Consider the following 13855-nt stretch of genomic DNA (forward strand, 5'->3'; position numbering starts at 1 on the left):
CTAAGACATTATACACATCATTGAAAAGGTCTTTGAAATATCTATCATACGAAAAAAAATGTTTGAAACAAAATTAAAAAAAAATTTATTTAAATTTTCAACATTTTTTAATTTTTTTTCAAAACTTATTTTTTTCATTTTTGAATTTAGCAGTGAAAAAAAATATTTACGAAAAAAAATTTTTTTTGAAAAAAAAATTAAAAAATGTTGAATTTCGTTAACATATTTTTCAACATTTTTTAATTTTTATTCGAAACTTTTTTTTTTAATTTTCAATTTAGCAGTGAAAAAAATATTTACGAAAAAAAAAATTTTTTTGAAAAAAAATTTTATTTGAATTTCTTTTCTTCTTTTTAATTTTTTTTTAAAACTTTTTTTTTAATTTTTGAATTTAGAAGTGAAAAAAAATATTTACGAAAAAAAAAATAAAATTTTTTTGAATTTCGTTAAAATTTTTTCCAAATTTTTTAATTTTTTTCAAAACTTTTCTTTTTAATTTTTGAATTTAGTAGTGAAAAAAAATTTTGAATTTCGTTAACATATTTTTCAACATCTTTTAATTTTTGAATTTAGAAGAAAATTTTATTTGAATTTCGTTAAAATTTTTTAATATTTATTCAAAACTTTTCTTTTTTAATTTTCAATTTAGCAGTGAAAAAAATATTTACGAAAAAAAAAATTTTTTTGAAAAAAAAAAAATTTTAAAAAAAAATTATTTGAATTCCGTTAAAAATTTTTTTCGTAAATATTTTTTTTCACTACTAAATTCAAAAATTTTGAAAAAAAATTTGAATTTCGTTAACATATTTTTCAACATTATTTAATTTTTTTCAAAACTTTTTTATTTTTAATTTTTGAATTTAGTAGTGAAAAAAAAATATTTACGAAAAAAAAAATTATTTGAATTTCGTTAAAATTTTTTAATTTTTTTTCAAAACTTATTTATTTTAAATTTTGAATTTAGTAGTGAAAAGAAATATTTACGAAAAAAAAAATTAAAAAATTTTTGAATTTCGTTAAAATTTTTTCCAACATTTTTTATTTTTTTTCAAAACTTTTTTTTTTAATTTTAGAATTTAGTAGTGAAAAAAAATTTTGAATTTCGTTAACATATTTTTCAACATTTTTTATTTTTTTTAATTTTTGAATTTGAAGTGAAAAAAATATTTAAGAAAAAAAATTTTTTTTTTTTTAAAAAATTTTGAAAAAAAAATTTATTTGAATTTTCAAAATTTTTTTCAAAAATTTTTTTTTTACTTTGAATTTAGCAGTGAAAAAAAATATTTAAGAAAAAAAAAGTTTTGAAAAAATTTTTTATTGTAAAAAAAATTTCAGTTAAACAATATTTTTTTCGATTTTGTCCCATTTTAGGTCCGATTTACTAAGACATTATATACATCCTTGAAAAGGTCTTTAAAATATCTATCATTAGAGATCCATATTGTCTAAATTAATGATAATCCAGATATAGATAAACATATAGTTAAAAAATCGAGGTTGTGGTGGTTTTTTGCTTATATCTCAGCCATTTATGGGCCGATTTTCTCGATTTTAAATAGCATACCAACCGGTACTATAGAGGATATACTGATGTATGTATCATGTAGGTAGGTTATTTGGAGGCTACGGAAAGATGATTTCAACATAAAGATGGACATCTATAAATAACCAAAATATATAAATTTTATGGGTTTTGCAAACGGAAGGTTACTTAGGAAGAGGGGTTATAATAATTTATAATTGTTTCAGAACTGAAAAGGAATTTCCAATCAAATCATTTAGTATTTTAAATAAATTATTTTCTTTTTTCTTATTAAGATTAAGATTTTGTTTATCAAAATATTGTTTATAAAGTCTACTTAATTTAGGTTCGGATTTTCTGGGTAATTTTTGTTATTTTAACTACTTGGTTTTTAGTTTAATTTCTTTTGTTGTTGTGTATATTTATAAATAATCATGTAAAAATTACATGGGAGTTGTTTTGTTTTTTTATAATTTCAGTTTTTTGTTGTTTAATGTAGGTTTTTTATAAATATATTTTTTTTAATATATATATAGGTATTTTAAGTATATAATTCTATATAGTATATATATAGTAATATATCTATATATAAATAGTAACTAATTGGTTTTTATTGTTGTTTATTTAAATTGGTATTATTTGTTAAAACTACTATTGTCTGTTTACTATCTTTTAGGTTTTTCATTGTTTTGAATATTATTTTAGTTTTTTTTTAATAATTTAAGGGATTTTTCTTTATTAATAGAGAAAACACTTTCAGTTGCAGCGATTGAATTCGGTAAAGACAAACATTTCAGTGATGCTGGCTTTTTTTTGCTTGGATGTTTTCTCTGTTTGTAACTGTAAGGGAGTGTGCTTAGTTGTTTGAGTGCTAAATGCTCTCTACTCAATTTTAGTTTTTATTTTAGAATTTTCATCATTTTTTTCAACTCTCTTAAAATTTTTTAATTCTCTTTATAATTTATTGCAGTTTTAGTAACCTTCTGTTTGTTTTTTGTTTTAATTTTTAGCATTCTGTAATTTTAAGCTGTTTTTAATGTATTATTCCTTTTTTATGTTCTAGGAGTTTTAAAATGTCTTCTAGTTTTTGTTTATAGTTTTTTTGTTTAAATTTCTTATAAAGGAACCATTTGTTTAAAATCTAAAGAGCTTTAATTATCATTTGTTTAACCATAATTAATATTATTTTTAGTTATTTAAAACTAGTTTAAATTTTAGTTTAAATATAAAGCACCAATATAATAAATTATGAATTTTTTTTAGGTTAAATTTAATTAATGGCCGCCGGAGTTTGTTAAATTTTCTGTTCATTACTAACTTGCTAAAGTAATTATTTTCTTTATAATATATATAAAAAAACCTATTATAAATGTATATAATAATAATAATAATATAAACGGGCATATCTTAAATATAATGTCTAGCATTTTCTTGTTTTTGTTTATAATAAATTGCAGTTCTAGTTTAGTTTTTTTTTTTCTTCAAATTTCTTGCCATTATTGGTTCTTTAGGTTGTACATTATCATTAATTGAGCCTTTTTTTACTTAAAGCCTCTTTTTCTTTACTCCCAAAAAAGGCTTTTCTAACCATTCCTTTGGTTATTCTTAAATATAAATAATAATTTTAAATAATATTTTGTTTTTAAATCTAAATTAATTATACATTAAATATTGTTATAAGTTTCTTACAGTTTTTAGTTAAAGTTTTTTCCATTTAACTTTATTTTGCAGTTCTAGTAGGGCCTATAATAAGTTTGTTGCATTTATAATCATGTAACGTAATCACGACTGCTGACATACTCATCACTGTAACGGCCAGCTAAGTGAAAATAAAAGAAACAAAATTATTAATTTATAACAGAAACAACAAACAGCACTCCACAACCTTCAAACCTAACAAGTTTAATAAGAAAGAAAAAAATTTCAAGAAATTTCATTTCTTACAAAAACTTCCACCACCAAAAATTTTGCAAGAAAATTTTTTAAAACCTTAATATTTCTGAAATCTTAAGAACTCCAGAAATAATTTCCCAAATTTTCAAGCCAAAACACTAACAATTACAAGCTACAGAGAACTTCAAACACAACACAAATTTTCACTTAAACAAAATTTCTTGAAAAATAAGCTTTAACCCAAAATTTGCTTAAATTTAGAAATTTTCAAAGAAAATATTAAAAATTCTAAACATTTTTATAAAGAAAACTCATTAAGAAATACTTTTGTGAATTTTAAAAACAATATGTGAAAAACTAAGGTCAACACAACCTTCAAACCTAACAAGTTTGATAAGAAAGAAAAAAAATACCAAATCTCCCACCACCAAAAATTTTGCAAGAAAATTTTTCAAAATCTTAAGCTTTCTGAAATCTTAAGAACTCAAGAAATACTTTCTCCAAATTTCAAGCCAAAACACTAACAATTACAAGCTACAGAGATCTTCAAACACAGCACAAATTTTCATTTAAACAAAATTTCTTAAAAAATTATCTTTAACCAAAAATTTGCTTAAATTTAGCAACTTCCAAAGAAAATATAAAAACCTCTAGACATTTTTATAAAGAAAACTCATTAAGAAATACTTTTGTGAATTTTAAAAACAATCTGTGAAATACAAAGGTCTACACAACCTTCAAACCTAACAAGTTTGATAAGAAGGAAAAAAAATACTAAATCTCCCACCACCAAAAAATTTTTCAAAATCTGAAGCTTTCTGAAATCTTAACATCACAACAAATATTACCTCAAATTTTCAAGCAAAACCGCCAACAACTGAAAGCTACAGAGAACTTCAAACACAACACAAATTTTCACTTAAACAAAATTTCTTTAGATATAGGATTTAACACAAAATTGAAGAAAAATCTGAAATTTTCAAAGAAAGTATTAAAAACTGTAAACAGTTTTGGAAAGAGAACACTTTAGGAAATATTTTTGTGAATTCTTAAAACAATCTGTGAAGTATTAAGCTCTCGACAACCTTCAAACCTAACGAGTTTGACAAGAAAGAAAAAATGTCAAAAAATTTAATTTCTTAGAAAATCTTTCACCACCAAAAATTTTGAGAGAAAATTTTTTAAAACCTTAAGATTTTTTTAATCTTAACAACTCAAGAAATACTTTCTTCAAATTTCAAGCAAAACCTCCAACAATTGAAAGCTGCAGAGAACTTCAAACAGCACAAATTTCACTAAACAAAATTTCTTAAGAAATAGGATTTAACACAAAATTTAAAAAAAATCTTAAATTTTCAAAGAAAGTATTAAAAACTGTAAACATTTTTATAAAGAAAACTCTCTACAAAATAATTTTGGGAATTTTTAAAACAATCTGTGAAGTATTAAGCTCCGCACAACCTTCAAACATAACGAAATTGATAACAAAGAAAAAATTTCAAGAAATTTCTTTTCTTAAAAAATCTTTCACCACCAAAAATTTAGCAAGAAAATTTTTTACAGCCTTAAGCTTTTTTAAATCTTAACAACTCAATAAATACTTTCTCCAAATTTCAAGCAAAATCGCCAACAATTGAATGCTACAGAAAACTTCAAACAACACAAATGTCACTTAAACAAAATTTCTTAAAAAAATATCTTCAACACAAAATTTACTAAAACTTAGAAATTTTCAAAGAAAGTATTAAAAACTGTAAACATTTTTATAAAGAGAACACTTTAAGAAATACCTTAGTCAATTTTTAAAACAATCTGTGAAGTATTAAGCCCTCGACAACCTTCAAACATAACAAAATTGATAAGAAAGAAAAAATTTCAAGAAATTTGTTTTCTTACAAAAACTTCCACCACCAAAAATTTTGCAAGAAAATTTTTTAAAACCTTAAGCTTTTTTAAATCTTAACAACTCAGGAAATACTTTCTCCAAATTTTCGAGCAAAACCGCTAACAATTAAAAGCTACAGAGAACTTCAAACAAGACAAAAATTTCACTAAACAAAATTTCTTAAGAAATAAGATTTAACAGAAAATTGAAAAAAATCTGAAATTTGCAAAGATAGTATTAAAAACGGTAAACATTTTTATAAAGAGAACTCTTTAAGAAATACTTTTGTGAATTTTTAAAACAATCTGTGAAGTATTAAGCTCTCCACAGCCTTCAAACTTAACAAGTTTGAACGAAAAAAAAAAATTTACAAAAAATTCGTTTTTTACAAAATTTTCCACCCCCAAAAATTTAGCAAGAAAAATTATCAAAAACTAATACAATTTGCTAACACAATACATCAATAAAAACTTTTCCGAATTTTCAGCTTAATCGGATAAAATATACATAGCATAGAGAACATCAAACACGCCAATTTGTGCGCATAACAAAATTTCTTCAGAAATTAGCTTTAGCAGAAAATTTTACAAAAAACTGAAATTTTTTTAAAAACTTAAAAAAAATTATACTTTTTTACCGAGAAAATAGCTTAAGAAATACTATGATGCATTTTCAAAATATTGTGTTAATAATTGAGCTCTCGAGAGCCTTCAAACCCGGCTAGTTTGATTGAAATACAAAAATTACCAAAAATATTTCCTCTTACAAAATCTTTCACCACCAAATACTTTTCCAAAGAAACTTATCAAAATGTGATATATTTTCAAATGTCAAGAATCGAGGGAATATTCTCCTACATTTTCACTTAAATCGATTAATATTTTGAAGCTGCAGTGAAGCTCAAACACGCAACTCTATGCTAAACTAAATTTCTTTAGAAATAAGCTTTAGCACAAAATTTTCTAAAAACCAGAAATTTTCACCGAAACTAATAACAAATACATTATTTTTTACAAAGATAACAAATTAGGCTATACTTTGCCGCAGTCTTAAAGTAATAGCTTAAGAACTGTGCTTTCGAGAACCTTCAAACCTAACAAGTTTGATAGAAATAAAAAATTACCAAAAATTTATATTTTTGCAAAATCTCTTTCCCTCAAAAATTTTCAAAGAAAACTTATCAAAAGCTGATAGTTTTTTAAAGCAAGTCACTTTAGTGAACATTCTCCCAAATTTTTAACTAAATCGGATAATTATTTTAAGCTACAGTGAAGCTCAAACAAGCAAATTTATGCAAAACTAAATTTCTTTTGAAATAAGCTTTAGCTCAAAACTTTCCAAAAACCAGAAATTTTCACAGAAACTAATAACAAATACATTATTTTTTACAAAGAAAACAGCTTAGGCTATACCTTGCAGCAGTTTTAAAGTAATAGCTTAAGAACTATGATTTCTAGAACCTTCAAACCTGACAAGTTTGATCAAAGTAAAAAATTACCAAAAAATTGTATTTTTCCAAAATCTCTTGCCTTCAAAATTTTGAAAGAAAACTTATCAAAAGCTGATACTCTTTTAAAGCAAATCACCTTAGGGAACATTCTCCCAAATTTTTAACTAAATCGGATAATAATTTTAAGCAACAGTGAAGCTCAAACACGCAACTCCATGCTAAACTAAATTTCTTTTGAAACAAGCTTTAGCACAAAATTTTTCAAAAACCAAAAATTTTCCCAGAAACTAATAACACATACATTATTTTTTTCAAAGAAAACAGCTTAGGCTATACTCTGCAGCAGTTTCAAGGTAATAGCTTAAGAACTATGATTTCTAGAAGCTTCAAACCTGACAAGTTTGATCGAAATAAAAAAATTACCAAAAATTTTTATTTTTCCAAAATCTCTTTCCCTCAAAAATTTTGAAAGAAAACTTATCAAAAGCTGATACTTTTTTAAAGCAAATCACTTTAGGGAATATTCTCCCAAAATTTCAACTAAATCGGATAATAATTTTAAGCTACAGTGAAGCTCAAACACGCAACTCTATGCAAAACTAAATTTCTTTTGAAATAAGCTTTAGCTCAAAACTTTCCAAAAACAATAAATTTTCACAGAAACTAATAACAAATGTATACATTTTTGTACAGAAAACAGCTTAGGCTATATTTTGCAGCAGTTTTAAAGTAATAGCTTAAGAACTATGATTTCTAGAACCTTCAAACCTGACAAGTTTGAACGAAATAAAAAAATTACCAAAAATTTTTATTTTTGCAAAATCTCTTTCCCTCAAAAATTTTGAAAGAAAACTTATCAAAAGCTGATACTTTTTTAAAACAAGTGACCTCAGGGAATATTCTCTCAAATTTTCAACTAAATCGATTAATAATTTTAAGCTACAGTGAAGCTCAAACACACAAATGTATGCAAAACTAAATTTCTTTAGAAATAAGCTTGAGCACAAAATTTTTCAAAAACCAGAAATTTTCCCAGAAACTAATAACAAATACATTAGTTTTTAGAAAGAAAACAGCTTGGGCTATACTCTGCAGCAGTTTTAAAGTAATAGCTTAAGAACTATGCCTTCTAGAACCTTCGAACCTGACAAGTTTGATCGAAATAAAAAATTACCAAAAATTTGTGTTTTTGCAAAATCTCTTGACCTCAAAAATTTTGAAAGAAAATTTTTCAAAAGCTGACACTTTTTTAAAGCACATGACCTCAAGGAATATTCTCCCACATTTTTAACTAAATCGAATAATAATTATAAGCTACAGTGAAGCTCAAACACGCAACTCCATGCTAAACTAAATTTCTTTTGAAACAAGCTTTAGCTCAAAACTTTCCAAAAACCAGAAATTTTCCCAGAAACTAATAACAAATACATTATTTTTTACAAAGAAAATAGCTTAGGCTGTACTCTGCAGTAGTTTTGAAGCAATAGCTTATGAACACTGATTTCTAGAACCTTCAAACCTAACAAGTTTGATAGAAATAAAAAAATTACTAAAAATTTTTATTTTTCCAAAATCTCTTTCCCTCAAAAATTTTGAAAGAAAACTTATCAAAAGCTGATACTTTTTTAAAGCAAATGACCTCAGGGAACATTCTCCCAAAGTTTCAACTAAATCGGATAAAATGTTTAAGCTGCAGAACAGTTTAAACTTGGATCTTTAGAAATCTTTAAACCCCTTCATAATACTCACAATCTTCCATTAGAATAACCGGTGTAGCCTCAGGATTTGTGCTGGACAAGGTATGGCCCATCATATTGAAATCATCTTCCATAGAAAGAAACGAGGGATTCCAGCGTGAACGGGGTGTTGTGCGATGTGAGGAGACGCCCGACGACGAGGAATATAAACTTAAGTTTGTGGGACTAATGACACCCGACATGGTGGTATAACCCAGCAGCTATAAAATTAATAGAAGCAATTATTATTAATTGAAGAATTCTTATTAATTCTTTCTCACTTACCGGTGTTGTTTGTGTATGGAAATGATTAAAGTACTCGCGTCCATTTGTCTGAGGATACGGTTGAGCCGATATGCGTGTCAGGGCCGAAGTGGGCGTGGACACCGCTATGGCTGACGAGGACGAAGTGGGTGAGGTCTTGCAGCGGGCCACATCAATGATATGAGATTGTGGACTTTGTGTAGGAGCTGGTGGTGGCGAGGCTGATGATGTTGAGGCCACCACCAAATCAGAAGAGTTGGCGCTGCTGCCCACCGTAATGGTATTATTGCCGCCGTCTTGATTGGAGCTGGAGGCTGTAGTGTTGGTTATTTTGGAGGACATGGTACTCAAGCCAGTGCTGGTGCTGTGATCTATGGTGGTGTGTTGCTGCTGCTGATGATGGCTATGCTGCTGCTGCTGCTGTTGCTGTTGATGATGATGGTGGTGATGATGGGCATGATGTTGCTGCATTTGCTGGTGGCTGTGATGATGGTGACGTGGTGAGTCTCCAGCCGAGCTGACACTGGTCAGCGGAGGCGGTGATATGCTGGCGGAGGTGGGCGGTGAAGCCACCATAGTCAAATCACCGGTAGAACGTATTATAGCCACGGGACGCGCCATAGGCGGCAAAGGAGGCGGAGGCAACATGGTGCTGTATTGCTGATAATGAGCGGCTGCTGCAGCTGCTGAAACCGCCGACAATTTGGGACTACGTCCCACAGCAGCGGCGGCGGCAGCATGTTGCAATTGAAAATGGGAAGACGATTGATGATGATGAGCATGCAAATCCGCTTCAGAAGGATTAAGGCCCGAAGTATCTTGGCAGACATATGCCACAAACTCGGACATATCCTGGCCATGATTTATGACCTCTGTGGCATATTTGGGTGTAGAAGAGGTTTGCGAGTGATGCAAGTGCTGCTGGTGATGATGTTGTTGTTGATGTTGCTGCTGCTGTTGTTGCTGCTGCTGCTGTTGTTGGTGCTGTTGATGTTGCTGCTGCTGCTGCTGGTGTTGAGCTTCTTCGGAATTGTCTGCAGGATTGGCGGATGGACTGTTGTGTTGTGGATAATACAAAGCCGGACTAACGGAATTTGGCACCAATGAAGAACTCACATTATGTTGCATTAACACTAAAAGAAGAAGAATTTTAAATTATATTTAGACGTTATTGAATTAAAATAGCCACCTTCTCCTGGTCTCATTTGTCCCATGCTTAGCAACACCCTGTTGCTGGTAGGAGTGTATCTTTGCAGAGCCACATCATCATTGTTGGAGCCACCATTGTTGCTGCCATTGTCTTCATTTTGCCTCAATATCACAGAAAAACTGCTGGGTCCGCCCACGGAATCCTGCGGCGAACCATTGGGATCAGTTTTACAAGAAGCAGCGGCCGCAGCACGCAACAAAGAAGAGTTGGTTAGATGCATGCTGCTGCGCGGATCCACAAAATCAACTGCAATAAAGATACAAGAAATTAGCTTGATGGTCCTATTAAAATAGCAACAAAATTCACACTCACTGCTATAGCCGGAGGGCAAAACCATGGAAGCACTAACTGAGGATCGACCATCGGCGCCCGTTACCATGCCACCTCCCCCAGCCGAACTCAAACTATTCACTCCACCCACCACCGAACCCAAAGGCGCCGCAGAGGCTGTCATTTGATATGTTTGGCATTCATAGGCCGCCGTTGGATGTTCCAGTTTGATGGAACTGGCCTGTATGAGATCATTGGTGGTTTCTTCCAGTATGGAAGCTAAAATGAAAGAATTTTTTGGTTCTTCATTACCACAATGAACCATTCAAGGGCACTGACACATGCTGGCTTCAATTTTAAATTACCTTTTGATAACTTCCACAGTTCCTTGGAAGAGAATACCCCAGTGGCCAAGATAATATCATTACAAACCACACCATTGTAGGGATTATGACTGTAGCCAGCAAATGGTGTGCTCTCTACATCTGATTGAGAGTGATGGTAGTGGTAGTGCTCATTGTTAGTCTTCGCAAACAAAGAAAATTTCAACTCTTGCTCTTCATACATACCTTTCGTTTTACGCTCATCGTCGGCGTGTTTCTTATTGTCGGCTGGATTGTTGTTATTATTGTTGTTGTTATGCTCGTTACTGTACAGCATGAGAGAAGGTGTGGTAGGCGTGCCCGGATGCGGTGACGTAGACGTGGGACTACTTAGCGGATCATGTGTGTTGATGAAATTGGCCAAATATAGGTCTAATTCACGCACCGATACATTGATGTGATAAGGATTGACACACAAGGCTGGATGTATGCACTCTGGCGACTTTTCCAAACGCTCACCATCCGTACTCTCCAAAGGTATGGCTTTGAAGAGTATGACCATCACTAAATCCAAACGCCATACTTTGTCTGCTTGACGCAGGCAGTCAATGCGCCGCATTTTGCCTTTTTGATCGGGATTGGAGAGAACACATATCGATTTACGTTTACCCGTTATGGATTGTACGAAATCTTCGCGACATTCTTGCGTTATGTCTTTGCGCAGTTTGCCCAATAGGCGAGAGGCCCATTTCTGTTTAACTTCGGCTTTTTCGTTCTAAGAGAAAAGAAAGAAAACGAATTAGGTTTTGTTCATTAAGTGGAGATAGTCTAGTCATAGTCTAGTCATAGTCTAGTCATAGTCTAGTCATAGTCTAGTCATAGTCTAGTCATAGTCTAGTCATAGTCTAGTCATAGTCTAGTCATAGTCTAGTCATAGTCTAGTCATAGTCTAGTCATAGTCTAGTCATAGTCTAGTCATAGTCTAGTCATAGTCTAGTCATAGTCTAGTCATAGTCTAGTCATAGTCATAGTCTAGTCATAGTCTAGTCATAGTCTAGTCATAGTCTAGTCATAGTCTAGTCATAGTCTAGTCATAGTCTAGTCATAGTCTAGTCATAGTCTAGTCATAGTCTAGTCATAGTCTAGTCATAGTCTAGTCATAGTCTAGTCATAGTCTAGTCATAGTCTAGTCATAGTCTAGTCATAGTCTAGTCATAGTCTAGTCATAGTCTAGTCATAGTCTAGTCATAGTCATAGTCTAGTCATAGTCTAGTCATAGTCTAGTCATAGTCTAGTCATAGTCTAGTCATAGTCTAGTCATAGTCTAGTCATAGTCTAGTCATAGTCTAGTCATAGTCTAGTCATAGTCTAGTCATAGTCTAGTCATAGTCTAGTCATAGTCTAGTCATAGTCTAGTCATAGTCTAGTCATAGTCTAGTCATAGTCTAGTCATAGTCTAGTCATAGTCTAGTCATAGTCTAGTCATAGTCTAGTCATAGTCTAGTCATAGTCTAGTCATAGTCTAGTCATAGTCTAGTCATAGTCTAGTCATAGTCTAGTCATAGTCTAGTCATAGTCTAGTCATAGTCTAGTCATAGTCTAGTCATAGTCTAGTCATAGTCTAGTCATAGTCTAGTCATAGTCTAGTCATAGTCTAGTCATAGTCTAGTCATAGTCTAGTCATAGTCTAGTCATAGTCATAGTCTAGTCATAGTCTAGTCATAGTCTAGTCATAGTCTAGTCATAGTCTAGTCATAGTCTAGTCATAGTCTAGTCATAGTCTAGTCATAGTCTAGTCATAGTCTAGTCATAGTCTAGTCATAGTCTAGTCATAGTCTAGTCATAGTCTAGTCATAGTCTAGTCATAGTCTAGTCATAGTCTAGTCATAGTCTAGTCATAGTCTAGTCATAGTCTAGTCATAGTCTAGTCATAGTCTAGTCATAGTCTAGTCATAGTCTAGTCATAGTCTAGTCATAGTCTAGTCATAGTCTAGTCATAGTCTAGTCATAGTCTAGTCATATTAAATTTTACTCTCTCACTCACCTGTAACTCATCTTTACAATGTCTCTCCTCCTCCAGTGACATGCGTTTCTCATGCTTTTTGTAGTATTTTCGCTTGGCTGCTTGTAAATTAAACCAGGAATACGAAAATGATTTGACATACGGTAGTAGGGCTTCAATGAACGGATGAAACTCATCCTAATCAAATACACACACACGCACATAAACACACATATGACAACAATTACAAGAGAGAGAGAGATTGTGTAAAAGAAAGAAAGAGAAATATTTATAAAACAAATTAAAACTTAAATACATAAAAGTGATTTAAAAAAAATTACAGCCAAGAGAGCAGTAGTATTAGTAGTAAAAAAGAGAAACACTAAATATTATAGACACATATAAATTCAAAAATAAATGCAGTTGATTGTTTTGGTACTTTTGGTTTAAGTCTCTACTAAATATTTGATTTTTGTTTTGTATATTATTTTTTTTGATATTGATGATGAGTTTTACAAACATTTAAACATTTAGATTAAATACAGTTAATTAAATAATTGAGAAAAGAAATATACAGAGAATAATTTGTTTAAAAAAAATGGCGCGTACAACATTCAGTTAAACAAAGAAAGAAAGAAATGATAATAAGAGAAATGGTAATATAAAATGAGAAAGGGAAGTAAAAGAGAGTTTTCAAATAAAAGAATTCACGAAAAGATAAAGATCATTAAAAATAATGGGATAAAGTTTTTAAATTAATCAGTTTTGGAACCAAAACTCAAATTTGAAAAATCTTTTTGAGGTTAGTGTTAAAAAAATGTGTCCAAATTTTAGTCTTTTAATCTTTATAAAAATGTTTAGCCATATTCTGTTTTAAATTTTTTTTCTAATTTCCAAGTTTCTCTTGAAGTTCTAATAAATTTTGCAAAGAAATCAAACTTCAACGTCCATTGACCCAAACTGTTTGTATGCCCAAGACAAGACAATATTATTTTAATATAAATAAAAATATTTTTTTAAACTTTTTTTTAATACAATATGTTGCTTTTGCGTAGTCACGTCTTGCGTCAACTCACGCATTTTGCATACAAATTAGCTGTGATTAGTACTAAAAATTCTTTTGGTAGGTCAGTTTATAAACAAATAAAATTGTAATTCACTTTAGAGCTGTTTAAAAAGTATATTTGCTGTCTACTTTTTTTTTTGTTTCTAACATCATGGCTTTTTTTTACTAAAGTAGGTGAATTAGTGAATAATAAAGTAGAAGAAGAAATATTGCGAAAATAAGAAAAATTCCAAC

The 13855-nt window shown here is 29.9% G+C and overlaps 1 protein-coding gene across 3 annotated transcripts in view; it reads right to left on the bottom strand.

Annotated features, from left to right (window-relative positions):
• Window positions 1–1365: 1365 nt before the first annotated feature.
• The window catches only part of NfI (Nuclear factor I), a 29752-nt gene continuing 17262 nt past the window's right edge, over window positions 1366–13855 (bottom strand). The window contains exons 4-11 of one of the 3 annotated variants that reach the window (XM_065509723.1): window positions 12598–12753; window positions 10800–11328; window positions 10596–10715; window positions 10273–10509; window positions 9940–10206; window positions 8772–9883; window positions 8500–8707; window positions 1366–3341 (exon numbers count right to left, since the gene is read on the bottom strand). In XM_065509723.1, coding sequence (XP_065365795.1) covers window positions 3292–3341; window positions 8500–8707; window positions 8772–9883; window positions 9940–10206; window positions 10273–10509; window positions 10596–10715; window positions 10800–11328; window positions 12598–12753 — 2679 coding nt within the window. In that variant the 3' untranslated portion in view covers window positions 1366–3291. Of the gene's footprint in view, window positions 3342–8499; window positions 8708–8771; window positions 9884–9939; window positions 10207–10272; window positions 10534–10595; window positions 11329–12597; window positions 12754–13855 lie in introns of all 3 variants that reach the window. The other 2 variants (XM_065509722.1, XM_065509721.1) reach the window with 2 other exon arrangements.

The sequence above is a fragment of the Calliphora vicina genome, chromosome 4 (assembly GCF_958450345.1).
Source record: "Calliphora vicina chromosome 4, idCalVici1.1, whole genome shotgun sequence".
NCBI lineage: Eukaryota > Metazoa > Arthropoda > Insecta > Diptera > Calliphoridae > Calliphora > Calliphora vicina.